At 38.3% G+C, this 23,694-nt stretch overlaps 4 protein-coding genes, 1 long non-coding RNA gene and 1 pseudogene across 5 annotated transcripts; 4 read left to right on the top strand and 2 right to left on the bottom strand.

Annotated features, from left to right (window-relative positions):
• Window positions 1-1,518: 1,518 nt before the first annotated feature.
• LOC126615201 (uncharacterized) lies at window positions 1,519-3,840 on the top strand. The gene is made up of 4 exons (XM_050282981.1): window positions 1,519-1,940; window positions 2,010-2,414; window positions 2,508-2,679; window positions 3,460-3,840. The coding sequence occupies exons 1-4, from the start codon at window positions 1,519-1,521 to the stop codon at window positions 3,838-3,840; spliced, it is 1,380 nt and encodes a 459-aa protein (XP_050138938.1).
• Window positions 3,841-4,274: 434 nt separating this feature from the next.
• On the top strand, window positions 4,275-4,907 carry LOC126615194 (uncharacterized mitochondrial protein AtMg00810-like). Its single transcript, XM_050282969.1, has one exon. It carries the CDS (start codon window positions 4,275-4,277, stop codon window positions 4,905-4,907), a length of 633 nt encoding a protein of 210 aa, XP_050138926.1.
• A 2,429-nt stretch (window positions 4,908-7,336) lies between these two features.
• On the top strand, window positions 7,337-11,063 carry LOC126615894 (uncharacterized). Its single transcript, XR_007620926.1, has 2 exons — window positions 7,337-7,500; window positions 10,965-11,063. It is a non-coding gene; the product is annotated as an uncharacterized LOC126615894 (long non-coding RNA).
• Window positions 9,159-10,920, bottom strand: LOC126615884 (prefoldin subunit 5-like; annotated as a pseudogene).
• Window positions 11,064-11,791: 728 nt separating the features above from the next.
• On the top strand, window positions 11,792-13,911 carry LOC126615866 (pentatricopeptide repeat-containing protein At3g29230-like). Its single transcript, XM_050283793.1, has one exon. It carries the CDS (start codon window positions 12,055-12,057, stop codon window positions 13,822-13,824), a length of 1,770 nt encoding a protein of 589 aa, XP_050139750.1. The 5' UTR covers window positions 11,792-12,054; the 3' UTR covers window positions 13,825-13,911.
• On the bottom strand, window positions 13,879-17,055 carry LOC126615874 (pre-mRNA cleavage factor Im 25 kDa subunit 2-like). Its single transcript, XM_050283803.1, has 7 exons — window positions 16,779-17,055; window positions 16,610-16,655; window positions 15,723-15,816; window positions 15,525-15,598; window positions 15,073-15,159; window positions 14,843-14,953; window positions 13,879-14,545 (listed from the first exon to the last, which is right to left on the bottom strand). Exons 1-7 carry the CDS (start codon window positions 16,895-16,897, stop codon window positions 14,477-14,479), a joined length of 600 nt encoding a protein of 199 aa, XP_050139760.1. The 5' UTR covers window positions 16,898-17,055; the 3' UTR covers window positions 13,879-14,476.
• Window positions 17,056-23,694: the final 6,639 nt, after the last annotated feature.

Raw genomic sequence — 23,694 nt, 5'->3', positions numbered from 1 at the left:
ATGGGATGGTCTTTTTTCTAAAAGCTTCATATGATTGGTATTAATGAGTACTGCTATACAGAAGCTATATGACGCGTTTCAGCTGTCATTACCAATTATTAATCAGTCTTTTAATAACAAAGTTTATTAGTTAAAATCATAATAACAACAGCTTTTTCCCAACAATAAAAAAGCAATAGGGTTCCTTGGCCTCATCAGGAATTAACGTTGTATCGGCAAAAGAAACTGTCAGAATCAGAAGCCAAAAATGATTTAAGTTATCCTAGATCCACTTGGGTGGTTAGACTGATCCTTTCATGTTCAGTAGGTGAAACCTATGTGATTAGTTCGAAGGAGTTTATTAGTTGTTAATTATGCACGTGTTATCCCGTTGTAAAAATTTCACTGTAAATAATATCAAAAAAATATTCCTGCAAAGTCTAAAATTATTTATCATCAATCCAAACTTTGACTTCCATCAAGATGCTTTGCTGTGGCCTACAGAGGGGGCGCTGTATAAATTAGGGTTTCCATGCTTCTAACTTTGCTAAAGTAAGTATTTTTGTTTGGTTGGAAGTTTTAAATTGTTAAGAGAGAACTCAATTATGACAAATATGTAAAGAATCTGGTTATCAGAAAAACTAAATGGATTCATGTAGAATTGTAAGTAATAAGCTGATTAGTAAATAAGAAGCCTTAAATGTTAATTGTGTATGCACTTAGTCTTATAGAATGACAAGTGTGAGGTTCCAATATGTAAGGCTAAAATAGTCATGTGTAGTGATCCTAGAAATTAGCTAGATGTGTGGCTGAGATCAAACGTGATGTGTGTGGATCCAGTTAAGGCTAACAATCATGAAATGCACAAGAGTGCTCAATTTTCTATTAAGAGAAATATATTCCTTTCTGCGAGAGAAAAGAGGAACATTAATTCCTTTTGCATCCTTCAATCCTCTCTCTATCTCCATATTGCATAACTTAGATAAATCAAGAACACTAACATGGCCTCAGAGCCAGGTTGGATCAACTGAGTCTGGGCGTGAATCTGTGAAGTCACTGAGCTAAATTGAAGCTCACTCGAAGCTCGGTGAAGGTCGCCGGAGTTCCATTATCATTTGAGAAGAGAAATCAACATTTAGGCAAAAGATGTCTGGATCTGGAAGCTCGGAGGCGAGAACTCCAATTTTCTCCGGTGAGAACTACGAGTTCTGGAGGATTAAGATGGTAACAATTTTCAAATCTCTTGGGTTATGGAATCTAGTAGAAAAGGGGATTAGAACCCCCAACTCGAAGAAGAAGAAGGAAGCTGACGGGTCATCGGAAGATACAGTCGATGAAGAAATGACTGTTGTGTTCATGAAGGATACGAAGGCTCTAGGAATCATACAAAATGCAGTCTCTTACCAGATCTTCCCTCGGATTGCCAACGTTTATTCAGCTAAGATGGCATAGGATCTGTTGTATGGAGAATACCACGGTAGTGATCAGGTTAGATTGGTAAAACTTCATAATCTTAGATGAGAATTTGAATATGCTAGGATGCGAGATGATGAATCTCTATCTGGTTATCTTACAAGGCTGAATGAATTGATTAATCAGATGAAAACATTTGATGAATCTTTTTCTAATGAGAGACTTGTGCAAAAAGTTCTGATTAGTCTAAGTAAACTGTATGATCCTATCTGTTTGGTTATAGAAAATACAAAATGTTTGGAGACTGTAGAATTGCAGGAGGTAATTGCAATCTTAAAGAGCCAAGAACAACGGTTTGATCTGCATATTGTTGATACCACTGGGAAGGCATTTACATCTATTTTAGTGAGTCCAATAGGGCAAAATAGAAGTGGAGCTCAATCTGGTCCATCTCAGTTCCAGAAGAATTGGAATTCTAAGGGCAAGAAATGGGATTTAAAACCCAAGTTTCAGCAGAAATTTCCTGCTAGTCCTGCACAAAATGCACAGTCAATGGGTTAGACAGTTACAAAACCACATTGCAGAGTATGCACTAAATTTCACTATGGTGAGTGTAGATATAAGGGGAAGCCTAAATGCTACAACTGTGAAAAGTTTGGACACTGGGCTAGGGAGTGCACTGCAAGCAAATCAGTGCAAAATGCAAACAGTGTTAATCAAGTAGAGGTGATAGGGAACTTATTCTATGCCAATAGCACTATCTCTGAATCAGTTGTCAATGGTGAATGGTATATTGACAGTGATTGCAACAACCACATGACTGGAAATGAGAAGCTACTGGTTGATATAAGAACAAATATGGTAGGCAAAGTACAAATGCCAACTGGTGAGCTTATGAATATAGTTGGAATGGGCACTCTAGTAATTGATACTAGTAAGGGCAGAAAATACATCAAAGAAGTAATGTATCTACCTGGGTTGAAGGAGAACTTACTAAGTGTAGGACAGATGAATGAGCATAGGTATTACTTGTTGTTTAGAGGTAAAATGTGCAGTATTTTTTATGGTCCTTCACTTGAATGCCTTGTAATTAAAGTAGAAATGAAAATGAATAGATGTTATCCTTTAGCACTATTACCTGATGATCATATAGCCCTGAAAACAAGTTTATCTCACTCTACTTGGACCTGGCACAAAAGGCTAGGCCATCTGCATCTAAGGGGGATAAAACAACTCAAAGAGAAGAAAATGGTGCATGGACTTCCATACTTAGAAGAAGTTGATGAAGTTTGTGAAGGTTGTCAGCTTGGAAAGTAGCATAGAGAGTGGTTCCTAAAGAATCAGGCATGGAGAGCAAGCAATCCCCTAGAATTAATTCATGTATACTTATGTGGGCCAATGCAAAATGAGTCCATTGCTGGTAATAAGTACTTTATGCTTCTTGTAGATGACTGCACAAAAATGATGTGGGTTTACTTTCTCAAATACAAGTCAGATGCATTGAACTGTTTTAGAAAATTCAAATCTATGGTAGAGCTACAAAGTGGTATTAGAGTAAAATGCCTAAGAAGTGACATAGGGGGTGAATTCACATCCTGTGAATTTAACAAGTTGTGTGAAGATGAAGGTATTCAAAGGCAACTCTCTATGGCTTATACTCCACAACAAAATTGAGTTGTAGAGTGAAAGAATAGAATTGTAGTTGAAATGGCAAAAGTCATGCTTCATGATAAAGGATTACCTTACTATTTGTGGGCAGAATCTATACACACAGCTGTCTACATACTGAATAGGTGTCTTACAAGAGCTATCGAAGATATAACTCCATTTGAAGCATTCAGTGGTCGAAAACCAGGGATTGCTCATCTTAGAATCTTTGGTTGTTTATGTTATGTACACATATCAAATGAGTTGAGATAGAAACTAGATGCAAAGAGTGTCAAGGGCATATTTGTAGGTTATGCAACCTGTGAAAAGGGGTACAAAGTGTATGATCCTCTCACTAAGAATCTTATACTCTTGAAATATGTTGTATTTGATGAAAATGCAACCTGGGAGTGGAAGTAGGTCTCTGAGAATTATGTAACTGTGCTCAATCATGATGAGTTATCTGAAATGCCTAAGGATACATCACCAAGGGCAACTCCTGAAGGTCAAAACTATGCTCAGTCACCAAGCTTATTATCTTCTCATGAATCAACAAGTGATGTGAGTAGCAGCATGAGAAAGTCTCAAGCCTTTGATCACTCTCCATTGAGATGGAGGAACCTGGATGATGTTCTAGCTCAATGCAATTTCTCCATTATGGAACCTAAAAAGTTTGATGAGGCAACTAAAGATGAATCATGGATGAAGGCTATGAAAGATGAATTGTCAATGATTGAAAAGCATGCAACATGGGAGCTAGTAGACAGGCCAAGTGATAAACCTATAATTGAGGTTAAGTAGGTGTTCAAGACCAAGTTTAACCTTGATGGACCAATGCAGAAGAATAAAGCAAGGCTGGTAGCCAAGGGATATGCTTAGAAACCAGGTGTTGACTATAATGAGACCTTTGCACCTGTGGCTAGACTTGATACAATTCGAACACTAGTTGCATTGGCAACACAAAAGAGTTGGAAACTGTACCAACTAGATGTCAAGTCTGCTTTTCTAAACGAGTACTCGAAGATAAGGTTTATGTAGAACAGCCAGATGATTTTATGGTCAAGGGGAGTGAAGACAAAGTGTACAAGCTTCATAAAGCTTTGTATGGCTTAAAATAGGCACCAAGGGCCTGATATAGTGAAATTAACTCTTATTTTGCTCAATGTGGATTTGAAAAGAGTCAAAGTGAGGCCACTTTATTTACTAAAACCAAAGGAGAAGCAGAAATTCTAATTATGTCTCTATATGTAGATGATATTGTGTACACGGGGAATAATCAACCAATGTTGGAGGAATTCAAGAGAGACATGATGACAAAGTATGAAATGACAGATTTGCGGCTCTTGCATCATTTTCTGGGAATGGGAGTCAATCAAACACACACAAGCATTTTTATTCATCAAAGAAAGTATGCTACATCTTTGTTGAATAAATTTGGCTTGAGTGAGTGTAAATCTGTTGCTACACCTTTGGTTACAACTAAGAAGCTTAGCAAAGATAATGGCAGTGGTCCAGCAAATGAAGAACAATATAGGAAGATTGTGGGAAGTCTATTGTATCTCACAGCCACAAGACCTGATGTGATCTATGCAGCTAGTTTACTTGCAAAATTCATGCATTGCCCTACCAACAAACACTATGGAACTGCCAAAAGAGTTCTCAGATATATCAAAGGAACACTTGACTATGGTTTAGAGTATGTGAAGGGAAGAAATGCAATTCTAATTGGTTATTGCGATAGTGACTGGGGTGGTTCATTGGATGACAGTAAAAGTACCTCAGGATATGCTTTCTCTTTTGGTAGTGGAGTTTTTTCTTGGGCCTCGGTTAAACAGAATTATGTTGCACTTTCAACTGCAGAAGCATAGTATATTAGTGCATCAGAAGCAACTGCACAAGCCATTTGGGTCAGGTTTGTTTTGGAAGATTTTGGTGAATTTCAAACTGAAGCAACTCCACTTCAGTGTGACAATACTGCTACAATTGCTATCACAAAGAACCCTGTGTTTCACTAAGAAAACTAAGCATATATTGATCGAAGATATCACTTCATCAAGGATGCTCTACAAGAAGGAATCATTGATTTTGTCTACTGTCCTACGAATAAGCAACTAGCAGATATCTTCACAAAGTCATTGGCTAAGGATCGATTCTGCTATCTCAGGGATAAACTTGGAGTGAAATCAGCTCAAAACTTAAAGGGGAGTGTAGAATTGTAAATAATGAGCTGATTAGTAAATAAGAAGCCTTGAATGTTAATTGTGTATGCACTTAGTCTTATAGAATGACAAGTGTGAGGTTCCAATATGTAAGGCTAAAATAGTCATGTGTAGTGATCCTAGAAATTAGCTAGATGTATGGCTGAGATCAAATGTGATATGTGTGGATCCAGCTAAGGCTAACAATCATGAAATGCACGAGTGTACTCAATTTTCTATTAAGAGAAATATATTCCTCTCTGCAATTTCTGCGAGAAAAAAGAAGAACATTCATTCCTTTTACATCCTTCAATCCTCTCTCTATCTCCATATTGCATAACTCAGATAAATCAAGAACACTAACAATTCCATGAATCAAGTCAAAGATTTATGAATTGGGAAAACTTGGCCAAACACCAAGTTCTCCATTTTTTGTATTACTACTCATTGGTCATCCATCTGCATCTTCATATATCAATGGATGCAACTCTTTTTCCTGGTTCTTCCATGTTAGAGAAGACAGTTGGGTTGTCTGCAATCTCTCATGCATGGAGGTCCGATTGAAATGAAGAATTACTGAACTGTAATCTTCGGTCACTAATGAATGATAAAAATCTCAAATCGAAAGAGGACTCCTAGATTCAGTGATATAACATCTACCCTTAAACATAAGAAATAAAACCCTAATTCGTCTTTACATAGTATTCTTTTAGCACAAGTGAAAACGACAGAGATTAAGACAACATTTGATCTATTAATTAAGTGTACACTGTAACAAAGCAATTGGTGCTACGTTGCTCAATGCTTTACCCTTCTCCCTAATTTCCACATTAAATAAGTTTGTTGGTTGCTTAAACAACTGATTATTTTTCACAGGCAAACACAAATAAGACAACAGGATATGACAAAAAAATAAAACACAATAATAATCATTGACCAACTCCTAAACATTGTTTGATGGGTACATGGAAATGATGCCTTGGGGCTTATTAATCCTTATCATAATAGTTAATCCTACTCTTGATCTTTTCAAAATCTTTACCATTACATTACTCTATAAAGTAGATTTGCTAGGATTTCTTTTGGTTAACAAAACCAATATGACCAAGCACAAAGTCAATGTATATTGACCAAAAAAAGGAAAGAGAAGAATAACGGCTATGACTTCCTTTGCCTTCATCACCCAATTCATAAGTTGAGTATAGAATGAGGTTATATGAGTTCAAATAAAAAAATTCATAAAAAATATGTGGTTTCCACGTTATTTAAAAATAGGTTATAGGGTAATTTTGGATGCAGTTTCTAGTTACCAATGTTGTTTGATTGAAACCTTATTCATTTTTAGTTGATCGAAGTCTCTAACTTTTAGTATTAATATATTTCTATGTTCGTTATTTTATTTTAAATTAAAATTGGGATTTGTAGTTGCCTGTATTTATGAGATTTTGAATAAAACGCATGATTTGTGATTTTAAAACTATTCAGAAACAAATTATACTCCCCACCACATGAAAAAATATTAAATTAGAAAAATTATGTTTTTGCATAAAAACAACATGCATATATAAAAATAACCATGTGTACATTCATCGAATCAAATAAAAAACCCATGTATCATAAAGCATTTGGTAGATTCTTCAAACCCAAAACATAGGTACATTCTTCAAAACAAACCAAAACATAGGTACATTCTTCAAAACAAAAACAAAAATAGATATTATGTTTAATAACATCGGTATAAATTTCTTCGAATAAACTTCACATGGATATATTCTCAAATCAACGAAAAAGAATGTACCCACGTACGTATTATTTCATAGATAGCAGCAACAAAAATAACAACGTATCGATACTAATATACGGGCAAGTGTCATGAGATAATGATTTATGGTTACAAATTTGATATATGTACCATAAGTGGTAGAATAAAGTTGCACAAAAAAGTAAGCTTAAAAGGGAGACTAGACTTGCCTCTAGTGGATGACCTTGATTCTAAGGTTTTGTGGCAGATTTGGTTGAGCTAAACCCTAGAGCATATTTGAGTAGCATTTAAAGATGAAGATAATCTTATTTTAAAAATGTTGATGCACAAGTCTTGGAACAACGTAAATCCGACCGTGAATCTGCAAGAAAGTAAAGAACACAAGATGTATAGTGGTTCACCCCAATGTTTGGGCTACGTCCACACTGATATTGTATTTCTCTATTGGTGAGAGGATTGTGAGGGAGATAGAGCTTCTGTATGTGAGGATCAGAGCTTCAGGTTTGTGAGGGTGAGGAGGCTCTTTTATAGAGTAAGGGCTCCTCACTTATTACATATTTGCCCCTTCATTCATTACATAATTACATTTAAGTCCCTCGAGTATTTATACGAGGTCTAAATACGGAGGCCTTAAGTATGGTACAAACAGTAGTCCCCCAAGTATTCAGTCAAGAAGGTATTTTGGTTGAAGACTTGAAATTCAGTCCATGTGTGGGCCGAAGTAAGTAGATGTTGTCTAGAACTGAATACTCGATATGAGGCGGTACTCAATGTGAAATGATGCTCAACTAGAATTAGCACATGTTGCGAGGCTGCTCTGTTTGTGGCTTATGTTGCCTTGGTTGGCCCGGTTTGTGGCGTTGAAGGTGAGGGAGTCCCTTTTATAGAATAAGGGCTCGCTCTTCAATACAAAAATGATGGGCTATATTTGATGCTCTCTAATGATGGTGAAGGAGTCCCTTTTATAGAATAAGGGCTCGCTCCTCAATACATAAGTGATGGGTTATGAGTTGATGCTCGCGGCAAGACGGTTGCTCAGCTGGCGGCGATGTTCTCTAATGAAGGTGAGGGAGTCCCTTTTATAAAATAAGGGTTCGCTCCTCAATACATGAATAATGGGTACTCTCTAATGAAAATGAGGGAGTCCCTTTTATATAATAAAGGTTTACTCCTCAATACATAAATAATGGGCTAGAGTCCCCCAAGTATTTTTCATGAGGCCCAGTTGCGGAGGCCCAATATATGGTACATAGTGTAGTCCCCCAAGTCTTTAGTCAATAGAGTATGTTGGCTGGAGACTTCAAATTGAATCCATGTATGGGCCGAAGTGGCGGTTGTTCGGAGGCGATATTTGTATACCCTACACTGAAGCTTTGTAGGTGAAGCTTTGCAAGTGAAGCTTTGAAGCTGGAGCTCTTGTAAATGAAGCTTTCAAAGCTGGAACTCTCGAAGCTGGAGCTCTGTAAATGAAGCTTTCGAAGTTGATTGACATGAGTGATGCTCATGAATTTTTATGTTGATTGACATGAGTGATGCTCATGGATATTGACATAAGTGATGCTCATGTATGTTGACATGAGTGATGCTCATGAATGTTGACATGAATGATGGTCATGAATGTTTATGTATGATTGACATGAGTGATACTCATGAATGTTTATGTATGATTGACATGAGTGATGCTCATGTATAATTTTGGAGTACTGGACGTACTTTTGATCACCTAGTGGGTGATAATAGCGGCAGGCTACCGAATAATTTTGGAGTACTGGGCATACTTTTAATCACCTGGTTGGTGATAATAGCAGCAGACTGCCGAATAATTTTTGGAGTACTGGGCGTACTTTTGATCACCTGGTTGGTGATAATAGCGGCAGGCTATCGAATAATTTTTTGAGTACTGGGCGTACTTTTGATCATCTGGTTGGTGATAATAGAGGGCCTGGCTCTTTTGGGCATATGAGCCTTCACCCTTCACATAACATTCTAGCCCATTATTTTGGGCTTGCTTTTTTTTTTTATTATTATTATTACCCTCTAATGGAGTTATACAGATGTCTTCGAAAGATAAGAAAAATAAATCACATCATTCAAAAATAAGAAAGGTAAATCACATCATTCTGGTAGGGTGTTTATTCCTTGCTTTTGCAGTGTGGGTGTTTATTCCTTGCTTTTGCAGTGTCCCCATGTGCTCTCGCAGAGGAAAGCCTCCATTTTGCTTTCTGTTTTTTCTCGGTTTTTTCTGCTTTGCTTTCGCTTTTGTTTCCTATTGTGCCTCTCTCTTTTGCTTTTGTGCCGCAACTCACTTGATTGTTTTTCTTTCTACTTTCTTCTTTTGCTTTTCTTGATCTCATCGCTCATTCTCTATCCACCCATGTTCCTCATCCCTGTCTGATGCAATCCTTTAGGCACAATTTCTGCACGTATTCCTGGTATGTCTTGCCGAACTTGACAAGTTGGTCAAATTTAGATTTGAGCAAGCTGATCTTACGTTCGCAGTAATCTTTGGCCTGACCTTGACTTGGTGTGCGTCGTGGAGGGTGCCGAGGATGTAAAGTGACGCCGTAAGTGGGACGAGTATCTTCTTTCCCTGAAGGCGGATGGAGAGGTCGTGAAGGGCGGAGGTGGCAGTGCGGATGTTATTGAGGGAGTCCTGGAGAAGATTGACTTCTAAATCGGTTTGTTCTTTGACGGCCTTCAACTGCTCAGGGCTCAGCTTCCTCATCTCTGCTCTAACGTTCACGTTCACCGCATTCTCATCCTCCATCTCTCTCTCGATCTATCTATTCTTCTCTCTGCTGGAACGGAGACTTCCTGGTGGTAATGTTCAGAACCTTGGTAGGCATCCTCACAGGTCCCTTCACCCGTATGTGTTTGTCCTTAGCACCACGAACCAAATCAGTGCAAACTTTCTTGAGATTCTTTATACGGATTTCATCAATATTCCTTCCCAGGATCTGAGGTCGTTGGAGATCGAGTTCAGGAGATCGTGCAGGTCACGTGAGGGGGCATGTCTAAAGCGGAGCACCTTGATCACACGCTCAAAGACGATCACTTGGCAAGGGATCCGGAAGACATCATTCTGCTCCTAGCCGTACTTCTGCGCCGACTTGTTGAGGAGTACGATGAACACTGGGTGGTTCAGGAAATCGGAGCTGACCATGAACCGCTTCATCTCGTCATCGACGTAGACCGAGACGTGGCCTTTGGGACCATCGGTTCTCCAGCGGAAGATCTCCGACATCGGAGATTCACATCGAACGACTCTTTTCTGCGCGGGAGGGAGGCGGCGTCTGCCGATGAGTGCAAGAGGCAGTACTGCGAGGAGTTGGCGACACGGGACAGTACCAAAATCTAGGATTTTAAAGGATTTTGTACCTTCTGATCGAGCTCGAGAAACAGATCATTCGTCTCTCTACAAATTTTGAGCTCAGCTCTCTGAAATCTTCAAACTTGGATCGCATATACGATGAAATAAAAGAAACTCAGGTGAGGAAAACGAAAAGACAACGGAACCCAGATGCTGGATTGGGGTAATGAAGAGGAGGTAAGGGTGTTGAAGAAGAAAGTGAGCGAGAACAATGTGTAGAGATAGAGAGAGAGAGAGAGATAGAGTATGTGTCTGTTCTGCTTACCCATTTCTGGGTTTCTAGAGAGAGATATTGGACTGGGATTTTGGTTTGGTGTTTCTGCAGATTCACAGTGGATAGTGTGAGATTTTATGAAAAAATGAAAGAGAACCGACATAGTTTTTTGTGTTGATTCCCACAGACGGCGCCAAATGTTGATGCACAAATTTGGAGGGATCTTGGAACAACAGAAATCCAACCGTGAATCTGCAAGTAAGTAAAGAACACAAGATGTATCGTGGTTCACCCCAATGTTTGGGCTACGTCCACACTGATATTGTATTTCTCTGTTTGTGAGGGAGATAGAGCTTATGTATATGAGGATCAGAGCTTCAGGTTTGTGAGGGTGAGGATGCCCTTTTATAGAGTAAGGGCTCCTCACTTATTACATATTTGCCCCTTCATTCATTACATAATTATATTTGAGTCCCCCGAGTATTTATACGAGATCTAAATACGAATGCCCTAAGTATAGTATAAACAAAAAATATTAAAATTAACAATATTTGTTGAGCTAAACCCTAGAGCACATTTGAGTAGCATTTGAAGATGAAGATAATCTTATTTTAAAACTATTAAAATTAAATAATATTGTTAATTAGTTAGAAATAAGTCGTCTAAAATTTATTAAAAATTATCATAAAACAAGGCTATAAATTAGGGAATAAATACTACTTTTCAATACCAAATCAACTGCTCACATATATATAAAAATATTTATTATAAAAGCGTGATGTGAAAAAAGTGAAGAGACTTTGATCACAAATTGAAAATCTGACTCAATGAACATTGGTGACTAGGTCACTAGGGACCAAAACCGATCATATTTATTCATTCTCTCTTATAATCTCCAATAATATACTCTATTTTTTATTCGTAAATAAGAATGATTTTTATTTAGTATAAGCGATATTATTTTTTTGTCGGAATAATAGATACCATAGGATAGTAAAAAAATGACAATTCAAAACCCATCGTAAATATTGGGAGCAAGAGTTGCATCTTACAAAAGATACACTGCCTAACATGTACGAGGAAAAAAACCAAAAAGAAAACAAGTGGGCCTTTGTTAAAAATAAAAAATAAAATAAAAAAATAAAAAAACCCTTCTTAAAGAAAATCACAGGAGAAAAAACTTAATAAGAAAAAGAGCGTCACACAAGATACATACTGAAGAACATAATTTCTTCTGCCAACAATGCACAACTCTACTTATCATCATTATAACATAAGCGATATTAGGAATTGAAAAAATCGAACACAAAATCTCGAATGCAGGGTTCTCATTGTTTTTTATGCACATTTGTAAAACACTCACTGATGTTGTATCGTTGCTGCTGTTGCTTTTTTCTTTGAACCCACAGAAAAAAGAAAAAGAAAAAGGAATTAAAAGGACAGACAAGAGCCAAAGAGCTAGTGAATTAGTATGCGAGGTTCCTTAGAGTTCACTCTTTCGAAACTATTACCACAATGCACGTTCAAACAGTTGAAGCAAATCCATGTCCTCATTGTTACTACCTCTCTCAACCAAAACATCCAAATTTTCTCAAAATTTCTCCGGCGGAGCACCGAGTTTGGATCCATGGAGTATCCCAATCTCATATTTTCCCAACTGGGTCCTCAACTCAGTAACAACATTGTGATTCAGAACGCCATGATCAGAGGGTACGATATCAACGGTCCGTTCGATCAATGCGTCTCAGTGTTTGATGAAATGCCTCTGAGAGGAATCAAACCCCATAACTTCACCTACCCATATGTCTTGAACTCCTGCTCTAAATTGGGTTGGTACGGAAAAGGAAAACAAGTGCAGTGCCATATTGTAAAGCATGGGTTCGAGTCAAATCTGGCGGTTGCTAATGCCCTTTTCAATATGTATGTTAAAATGCTGGATTCCTGCGACTCTGGTGTTGTAAATTATAGGTCTTTGAATGATGCCCGCAAGGTGTTCGATTATATGCGTGTGAAACCTGTAGAATTGTGGAACCGCATGATCTCACGGTATGCGAGCGGTGGTGATGTTCAGAGTGCGAGAAAGTTGTTCGATGATATGCCTGACAAGGACGTCGTTTCATGGAATTCTATGATTTCCGGTTATGCTGAAGTAAGAGATGTAGGCAGTGCAAGTGATTTGTTTGAGAGGATGCCGGAAAAGGATGTCATCTCGTGGACATTGATGATCGGAGTATATGCCAATGCCGGAGACCTTAGAACGGCAAGAAAGTTTTTCAACACAATGCCGTGCAAGAATGTGGTGTCTTGGAACAGTATGATATCAAGTTACAACCAGCATAGACAATATGAAGAAGCATTGGATGTTTTTGTGCAAATGCATTCGGAAGGTGTGGTTCCGGATGGATATACATTTGTTTCGGTTCTGTCAGCTTGTTCCCACTTGGGTGCCCTAGATTTCGGAAAATGGACACACAGCTTGATAGAAGATTGGTCTCGTTTCGGAACCATTTCAGGGACTGCCCTTATCGACATGTATGCGAAGTGCGGGGACATAAACAGAGCGTTTGCTCTTTTTATCAAGATAGGAAAGAGGGATGTATTTTGTTGGAATGTTATGATTAGATCGGTCGCTATCCACGGAAGAGCAGAAGATGCCGTCAAGATATACTCATTGATGCAGAAGGAAGGGTTGAAGCCGAATGACTTCACGTTCACCGCTGCTCTCTTCGCTTGTAGCCATGGAGGCTTGGTAGAAGAAGGCGAAAGAATCTTCCATTCCATGGATAAAGAATTTGGGATTGTGCCAAAGCTTGAGCATTTTGGCTGCCTAATCGATTTGCTGAGCCGAAATGGTCGGGTGGAGGAAGCACTACGTATGGTGAAGGAAATGCCGTATAACCCCGACATTGCTATATGGGGAACATTGCTTGGGGGTTGCAGAGAAACTAGTCACCTTAAGTTGGCAGAGGAAGTGATCGAGAAGGCTACTGAGTTGGAAACAGACGAATCCGGGGTTTATGTCCTCTTGGCTAACATGCGTGCCTCGGCAGGGCAATGGCCAGAGGCTCAAAGTGCAAGAGAGAAAATGGAAGAAAAGAAGATTTGGAAGAACACAGGACGCAGTCATGTTTATGCCTCTAATGGAACCCAGGAGCCCGACATCGAAAGCCACTCAAAATATAGAGAGAAGGTAGAACAAATTAGATTCACTTCAAACCAATGTGAGCCTCAAAAAGAATAGCTATTCACTCAAAATATGCAGCATTTCGTAAAACCATATGAAGAAATAATACACTTCTTGAAAAAAGGAAGAATTTTACTGATCAAAGACGAATTCTACAACGATGATTACATGCCACAAGGCTCCCAACAGAATGAAACCGATAAGAATCCTATGGGAACGCGTCCATCGCCTACCCACCATTACACAAAGTTAAGACAGTAGTTAGGTACATTCTAAGAAGTAAGCACATACATCTCCTACCCATCGTTACAGAAAAGCAGAACAAGTTATCGTACAAAATCTCAAATATTGAGAATCTGAAAACATAACTCAGACAACATTGTACGACTCCCGGTGTCTAAAGTAACTAACAAACCTTCTAGCTAAGAAACAAGAACTTGCACAGCGCAACCACTGTTCAGACAAAGTTTCAAGAGTAATGCAAAACGCATTAGCAAATACGATCATAAACAAACATAGATGAACAAAACAGACCACAAGATATGCTTCGTTCATCTGGATAAACTGAAGGATCTCATACTAACCAACTTAAGTTCAGTTATAAGAATAATATCCGGTCTTGAGTTTAGGTATCCACGCAATGATGTCCAGACGTGATCTTCAGTATACTGAATAGTGATATCACGGTAACTTCATAATTCCTTCTTCATTAACTGATCATGTTGAACTGGAATCGGGAAAGCTGCTGTGGGATTGTTGATATAACAGGTCCATATCTCTGCAATTACGAGACACCATGAGTTTACAGGAAAATTTAGATAATATTTACAAAAAGGATTAACTTAATGAAAGGAACAAAAGGTTTAAGGTTTTCATCTTAGATTACAAAACAGAGAGATGGGTAAGCAGGGGAAATCATAACGAAGTAATTGTATAATACTTATGAATCATCATCCTGAGAATATTCTGATGCAGCAATTGTTTTTTAAGGCTTAAGACTTCAGTAAACACAAGCCAAATTCCAATGTTATGTAGGAGAGCATAAGAATTCCATATGATCATATGATCTCAATACCTGAACGTTATCATAGAGCTCAAACAATGGGACAGCAAGAAGTTTTAGGTTTTTGGGCACAGCGAAGTACTCCCTCTCAGATAAGTGAACAAGGAAAAGCTTCTTACACTCCTGCATTACCAAAAATTGGGCAAATAAAAAATCAGTGCGTGGGAAAGAGAGGAAGGGGTAATCATAGGTAGCCCAAAGTCATCAACAGAAACTGTCCAGGACTTGTTTTGACAGATTACCTTGGGTTTTGTTATGTGAGGAGGGCAATATGGGTACATTATGGTTTCAAAGTTTGGCCTCCACCAGATAGCCACGCACTCTCCTATCTGCAACAAGGGAAGGCAAGTAAAATGAGAATTGACAAAATAAAAATGCCCTAAACCATAATTTTCAAGCTCCAACATTTCAAATAGAAGTGGAGGCATGGTGAACTTGACATGCTACAAGTTCTCATAAACCAAGGTCACTTTTACGAAATTGAACACTAAGGAAACACCTATAAAAGGCCAATGTGTCTAGTAGTTATACTGCGTTTTTTGGTTGCCTTGAATGTCCATTCATCTTCATACATTTTCGCACTTCAACTCACTTTGAAGTTATTTTCTCATGTGTTTTCCGATAACCCTATAAGCTTCTAACATCATTTCTCTCGCATATATAGTCAGAGAGATAGTAAATCAGAGAATCGTACCTGCCAATCTGGCACAAGGGTAGGTGAATTAGCGCCAAGCTTGCTGGTCAGCTTTCTTTTCAACCCCTCAATTTCTGCAACATAAAGAGACCCACCACCAGATAGAAAACAAAACAAAACAGGTCCGTCTTCAACAAGATCGACTTCCGTAAAAATGCATGCACCATGAAAAGGACGAAATACAAGATAAGGTCATACCATTCTCCCCTGGCTTCAGTCGTCCACCAGGAAGTTTGCAGAATGTGTTTCCAATCTGCAGGAGAAGTATGTGGGGATGATTATGTTCCTGTACCTGCAAAGCAAAGACATGCGTTGAGCCCAGAGAAAGAATGTAATTGTCAAGACTTGTCCTTTGCATCAATTCCATGTTCAACAGCGATACAATTGACAATTATAAAAACTTGAATTGGGGGCTTGTATAACGTTGAAGATGAGAGGACCAGAACATGAAAACATAACAAGTTAAAAGAACATCTAATATACATTGCAAAGCGTTTGTGGAGCCTCTTATCAGAAACCATGAAACAAACAAATCCGGAATTCCCGAAGATGAAAACTAAAGAACCAGAGCAGGAATTCCTCATTTAATTATGCCACGAGCCATTCAGCTCAGAAAAGAATCCCCTTTTGATAATTTCTGATAAGCATGCTATCAAGAATTGTAAGAGGTCGCACTTGGTGCGATGGCAAATGTCTTCGCCCATGCGCGGTAGGTCTCGGGTTCGAGATTTGGGAGCAGCCTCTCCATAAATGGGGGTAAGGCTAGCCGACATTCACCTCTCCCAGACCCTGCGTAAAGTGGAAGGCTTGTGCAATGGGTACGACCTTTTATGCTATCAAGAATTGTGTGTAATGTACTTAACTATCCAAAAAAAATTAAACAAGAAGTGTAAGGGCATGTTATGGAACTCAAATAATGATCATTAACAATACTGTGTCAATTAACCAAGAAATACAATATGAAATCGAACAAGTTCTTTCTTTTTCCTAAATATTTCACACATACAAGGAAATTATGAGCTTTGCCCACCAAAATGAACAGTAAATTATGTGCAGAGGAGGGGCTGTTGATTCAAAGCATATACCAGTAAAATCGCTTCGACACTGGTCCGCATTCCCTCTTTCATATAGCTGCCGATTAAAAAATTAGGGTTTTAGAGCTCAAAAGAACCCTTCAAAGGGACTAACATCTAAAAATTATTGGAATCAATTAAAAGGGGGAAAATGGAAATTGAAAAAAAGGGGGAAACATACTTGACTTTCATACGGGCGAGGCGATCGGCGACGGAGGTGTCCTTCTCCATCTTCGGCTCTTTGGTCCCGAACGTGTAGCTCGACAGTGGGTACGTGTTCACCACCGCCGACGTAACCATCTCTCTCTCACTCTCTCTCTCTGAAAATCCCTACCGTCTGTAATCTTCGACGGCGATCGGTGGAAATAGAGGTGGGAGAGAGCGGAGACGGGGAGAGATTTAATTATAATTTCTCGTTGCAATAGCTCTGGCCCGTTTGATGGGTTGAAAAAAAGGAATATGTTGTGACTTTGACCCTTTTAGACAATTAATTACAGGGAGCCTTCATGAAAAGTATTTGGATTAAGTCAAAAATCATGCTAAACTTTATTTAATTAAAAAAAACTTAAATTTTAATGAAAAATCTTTAAATTTTAATAAAAATGACAATAGAACTTAAATTTTAATAAAAATGATATAATTTTAATATTAAAAAAAATTTGACGTAAGGACTCATGCGTCCTCACACTGTTTATGAAACTTTTACACTATTTATAAAACTTACGATACTGTTTATGAAACTTACTGCACTGTTTATGAAATTTACTACACTGTTTATGAAACTTAACAATACTACATCATTGTATTGTGTTTGTAACCCGGCCCACTCTCTTTTCTTCCCTTTTCTTTCTTTTTTTCCTTTTCCCCCGTGAACACTCAAGAACTCTCTCTCTCTCTTTTCGAACTCTCTGCCTTCTCTCTAAACCACCATAGCCAAAAAGAACTCCAAGCACCATCACGACAAATTCCAATTTAATTGAGACCCCAAACCACCAAATACAAGACATGCGCAAGCTGGGGATCCCTATGGTACCATTGCATGTTAAATTATGTAATGGGAAGTAGGATAATCCAAGCAGGGGTTCTCGGTGAGAGTTGCTCTAATGGAATCGAACTACAACCTTTGAAAAGAGGAGGTAAAATTAGCTTGGTTTTGTTGTAATCTATTGCTAGTAATGTCTTCTAGCATCTTGGATCAAATATGGGTCTGATGGAGTTTTGGATGGGTGGGTAGGGGATGCTATCATGCTACACAAATGATATTGAGAAGAAGAAGAAAACAGAAGTCGATATTAATCATGGCGACAACTGAAACAGACACAAAAATCACAAACCCATCGATTTTTCTTGGTCCAGCCGGGGAAGCAATGAATGACAGTTGCTTCTTTACAGACGTTACTGTTCGCGATTTTTATTTTTTATGTTATGTTATGTTATTTATTTATTTATTTTGTCATTATTATTAAATAAAGTTAGTGTATGGTTTTTCATTAAAACTCAAAGTTTTCAAGCCATTTTCATTAGTTTTTCCTTAACTATAATTACTCGTTACACTTACAATAGCTTTGGCCCGTTTGATGGGCTGAAAGGAATAAGTTGTGCGCAATTAAAAAATATTTGAGTTCACTCTGTTGTTTATTGTATTAAAATGTAAGATTGACAGAATTGGACTGATAGGCTATGAATTCACATAAAGTGGGTTATCTAACTTATCTTTATACATGGGTTACAAGCTATGTCTTATAAGTCTTTGCTAATTCAATCATATCTCTAATGCCCAATCTCATCCAGCCTAACAAACGAGCCAGGTTTACTAATTAAAATGTTAAGGTATATTTGGAGGGAAATAGATAATCTCCGGATTTTTTCCACCAAGGCCACCAGATCAAGTGATCTGGACCCTTGAAATTTGAACCAACGGCTAAAGTTATTATAACTTTTAAAGGAGACCCATGTTTTTAGCCGTTTGATCAAATTTTAAGGATCCGAATCACTTGATCATGTGGCATTGGTGGAAGAGATCCGGAGATGATCTCTTTCCTATTTGGAGTGCTTATTGCAAGAACCAATCATTAGTAAAAAATAAAAAATGCATGTAAATCTTGTAAAAAACATTTGAAGTGCTTATTGCAAAAAGTACATACCTTTGTTAGCACTTGATTTTCAAGGATTAAACAACTTGTTAAAATTTATAAACCACACAATGAAAAATTGAAAAACCAAATGGGTAATTTAGGAAGACTAAATTTGTACAAATTTTGTAAATCGAATGACAAGAAAGTTGATGATTAAATTATTACTTAAGTGTTGATAACATACTTATTTTTTATTGGTGACACATTTTTGAATTATAAATTTTGTTATACCTAACGTTTCTCAAACCAAATACAATGATTAGATTTAAGATGGCTGAAAGACCTAATTAATCCGCAAATATATTTGTTTCTCGAATAACATGATAAAAATGGAAAATTGGAAGCAAAATATTGACAAAAATAGACATGTACCTATAAACAAGTACACCATAACGATCAAATCTTTAAATAACAAGATCAAACGAGTAGTGTACAATTAATGAGTAAAAGGTCAAATAATTTGTAATCAAACATAGATTTGTCCTTTGGTCTGTCAATCGTTCTATCTGGTTGGCAATTGGCAAAGAACAACATGCAAGATGCGACCGTCTTCAACCACCCATGCAAACACCATGTGAGCCATCTTATGCTCACTACAATCCAAGCTGCTCTGCGCAGTCACTGCAAAATGCCAGCTCACTCTTTTATTTTTTTATCAAGGAGAAATTTTTTATTGTGATCGAAACACGAATGGTACATTACGTATTTTTGTATAAGTAGTGAATTTTTTTATTTTTTAAGTTATACATTTTTTAAATACACATATTTCATTATTTGTATAATAATAAGTGATATACCAATCTCGTGTTTCGATTACACTGAAAAATCTCTCTTGGTCAAGCCAGCTCACTATTTTATTATGGATAAGGTAAAACCTAGTAGATCAGGTTGATCTAGCAATTAGGGGGCGCCCGTTTGGTCGCCTATAATGGAATTTTTCTCTTCGCAATTGAGGACAAAAAGACGGGGTTTCATGCAAGTTGCATGATTGAAATGGACGTCTAGGAAGGAAAGAGTGATGTGGGCCAAAAATTTCAAGAAAGAAAGATAAACGTTGTGACTTTTGCTCAAAAAACAGACCGAACGCGTTCGAGTTATTGGCTCGTCCAACCCGGCTGCATTCATGAATCGCCCGTTCAACTGTTATCTCATATCTAAACGATTAGACGATTCTTTTAGGTACCGTTTGATACATGGGATGAGACGGAACGCGCTCGTTCTACGTTTGGTGCGCCAAAAAGAGTGGGACGCAATGTCCTGTGAAACGGATTTTAGTTAAATTTTTGTTCTATCCTTCCCCTGAAACGACTCGTTCCTACCCCGTGGAACACAAAATTATAATTTTTTAAACAAAAATGCCCCTTATATATCTTTTTCGTTAATTACACTGTCTAAATCACAAAAACAAACCTAATCTGCTACCCCCTCTTTCATATCCCTTCTCTCCCGGGCCTCCATCACTACTAAATCCTCCACTGCCTCCCTTCCCCCTCCTTAATCTCCAGATCCTCCACCGCCTCCTTTTCCCCGCGGGATTTGCAGCACCATTTCCGGTTGCTGATCGGAAAATGTTGAACCTTTGGAATGTGGCATCCATGAGTTGGGCACCAGCGTCGATGAGCTTCAGTGAAGCATTTTCCTTGTAAAATCTGTGTCTAAGAATAACCCCAAATCTCAGACTCCTTGAAAGATGGAATGAACTTTGAGGGGAAGAGAAATTGGGTTTGCGAAGGAATTTGAGAATTTTTCGGTGATAGGGTGAGGATGGACCCACTGGCGAATCCATTAAGGGGCATGGGGGTCAGCTGACCCCCCGAATTTCGATGAACGTTCATAGATAACTTAGGTGCTGACTTTCCGAACTTCGGTGAATGTCCATAGATACCTTGAGTGTTGCCCTTTTAAAGATTAGAGTTGGCTTCATACTTGCCCTTTGACTGACTTCAAGCCTACCAAAACCCGATGAATGTCCGTGAATACCTTAGGTGCTGCCCCTTGCATACATTAACATGTTTGTAGTATACATTTTCAAATGACTTTAGGCCTACGAAGACTCGATGAAATGGCAATATGCATGTTATTTCTAGTATAAAAAATTTGCGCGCTGTGCGCTATTCTTACTGACCTCCCTAATATTATTTCCTATATCCGCCACTGGATGGACCAATGGAGGAAGAAGGAAGTGATGGGAAGGTAATATATAGAGGAAGGAATGGCAGGGATGCAGATGAGATCTTAGATCTGCATCAAGTTTATTCTCTGCATAACCATTGAAGTCGAAGAGATGCAAAATTTCTCTGCTTTACCTTCACTCCACCTTCGTATATACGGCTGTAAAAAAATCCAAGTTTTGCAAAAAATTCATGAGGCTGAGTTGATGGAATCAACGAAACATGGGTAAGTTTGTCATTTAGTCCTTCGTTCTATTCCGTCCTGCGTGTACCAAATGAGGAACAGGACAATTGTCCATTTCATCCTATACGTACCAAACATAGCATGAAACCTCTGTTTCGTTCCGTTCCATTCCATCCCGTCTTGTTCTGTACCGTTCCATCCCGTCTTTGTACCAAACGCTACCCTATATATCAATTTCATACTTTTAAACAAAAATAAATGCTTGGAACAAATTCACGAAAATACATGCAATTTAGTAATGCCATGTGTTGATGCACAAAACCAGAGGTCTTGGAATAACATAAATCCGACCGTGAATCTGCAAGAAATGTAAATAACACAAAATGTATCGTGGTTCACCCCAAGGTTTGGGCTACGTCCACACTGATATTGTATTTCTGAGGGAGAGAGAGAGAGCTTCTGAGGGTGAGAGAGCCTATGAATTGGCCTAAGAAATTGGCCTCCCCTAATTGTGAGGGTGAGGAGTTCTTTTATAGAATAAGGGCTCCTCACTTATTACATATTTGCCCATTCTTTTATTACATAATTACATTTAAGTCCCCCAAGTATTTATATGAGGTCTAACTACGGAGGCCCTAAGTATGGTATAAATAATAGTCCCCCAAGTCTTCAGTCAAGAGAGTCTTTTGGCTGGAGACTTGAAATTCAGTCCATGTGTGGGCCGAAGTAACTAAATGTTGTCTTGAACTGGTACTCGATATGAGGCGGTGCTTGAAGTGAAATGATGCTCAACTAGAAATAGCACAAGTTGCGAGGCTGCTCGGCTTGTGGCTTATGTTACCTTGGTTGGCTCGGCTTGTGGTGTTTGAAGGTGAGGGAGTCCCTTTTATATAATAAGGGTTCGCTCCTTAATACATAAGTATGGGCTAGAGTTGATGATCGCGACGAGGCGGTTGCTCAGTAGGCGGCGATGCTCTCTAATGATGGTGAGGGAGTCCCTTTTATTGAATAAGGGCTCAATCCTCAATACATGAATAATGGGCTAGAGTTCCCCAAGTATTTTTCATGAGGCCCAGTTGAGGCCCAATATATGGTACATAATATAATCCCCCAAGTCTTTGGTCAATAGAGTATGTTGGCTAGAGACTTCAAATTGAATCCATGTACGGGCCAAAGTGGCGGTTGTTTGGAGGCGGTATTTGTATACCCTGCACTGAAGCTTTGTAGGTAAAGCTTTGCAAGTGAAGCTTTGAAGCTGGAGCTCTGTAAATGAAGCTTTTGAAGCTAGAGCTATGTAAATGAAGCTTTTGAAGCTAGAGCTTTTGTAAATAAAGCTTTTGAAGCTGAAGCTCTGTAAATGAAGCTTTTGAAGCTAGAGCTTTTGTAAATGAAACTTTCGAAGCTAGAGCTCTGTAAATGAAGCTTTTGAAACTAGAGCTCTGTAAATGAAGTTTTTGAAGCTGATTGACATGAGTGATGCTCATAGATGTTGACATGAGTGATGCTCATAAATGTTGACATGAGTGATGCTCATGAATGTTTATGTATGATTAATATGAGTAATACTCATGAATGTTTATGATTGACATGAGTAATGCTCATGAATGTATATGTATAATTGACATGACTAATGCTCATGTATAATTTTGAAGTACTGGACGTACTTTTGATCAACTGGTTGATGATAATAGCGGCAGAGTGCTGAATAATTTTGGAGTACTAGGCGTACTTTTGATCACCTGGTTGGTGATAGTAGCGGCATGGTGCCGAATAATTTTGGAGTACTGGGCGTACTTTTGATCACCTGGTTGGTGATAGTAGCGGCAGGGTGCCGAATAATTTTTTGTAGTACTGGACGTACTTTTGATCACCTGGTTGGTGCTATTTTGGGCTTATGGGCCTTCACCATTCACACAACATTCCAGTCCATTTATTTTGGGCTTTGCCTTTTTTTTTTATTACCCTCTGATGGGGTTATACAGATGCCTCTGAAAAATAAGAAAAACAAATTACATCATTCTGGTGGGGTGTTTATTCCTTGCTTTTGCAGTGTCCCCATGTGCCTCCCTTTTGCTTTCTCTTTATTTTTCTTTCTTTTGGCAGATGACAGACAAGGGAATAACGCCATTTCCTTTTTTTGCTTTTGCTTTCTGCTTTGCTTTTGTTTTTTATGCTATGTTTTTGCTTTTCCACCGCATTCTCTCTGTCTCTTCACCTGGCAAAAAAGAATCATGATAGAATAATAATAGGAAGCTTTATCTTTTTCCTCTCTACTGTCGATCTGGGTGAAGGTTATGGCTTCCTCTAGAAATAATTGTTGACTGCATAGTTGTATCCACAACGGTAATGTTAACTGCATAGCTGTATCCACAACAGTAGTGCTTACTGCATAGCTGTGAGAGTCTTTGATTCAGTAAAGTAATATGTTTTCCTCACCAACACAAAAGCAGAGAAAGTGGCGTACTGGAGGAAAGCCTTCCTCTTTTCCTCACCAACACAACCCGTTTCAACTTTTTCTTTTCTCTTTTCTATTACACGCTATCTGTCTCTTTCCACCTTAATTTCTGCTTTAATTATTCTGTTACTGCTCCTTTAGCACTCACTTCC

The sequence above is a fragment of the Malus sylvestris genome, chromosome 1 (genome assembly GCF_916048215.2).
Source record: "Malus sylvestris chromosome 1, drMalSylv7.2, whole genome shotgun sequence".
NCBI classification, from domain to species: Eukaryota; Viridiplantae; Streptophyta; class Magnoliopsida; order Rosales; family Rosaceae; genus Malus; species Malus sylvestris.
Note: the sequence above shows the minus strand (reverse complement) of the source record. Positions and strands in the feature narration are given on the sequence as shown.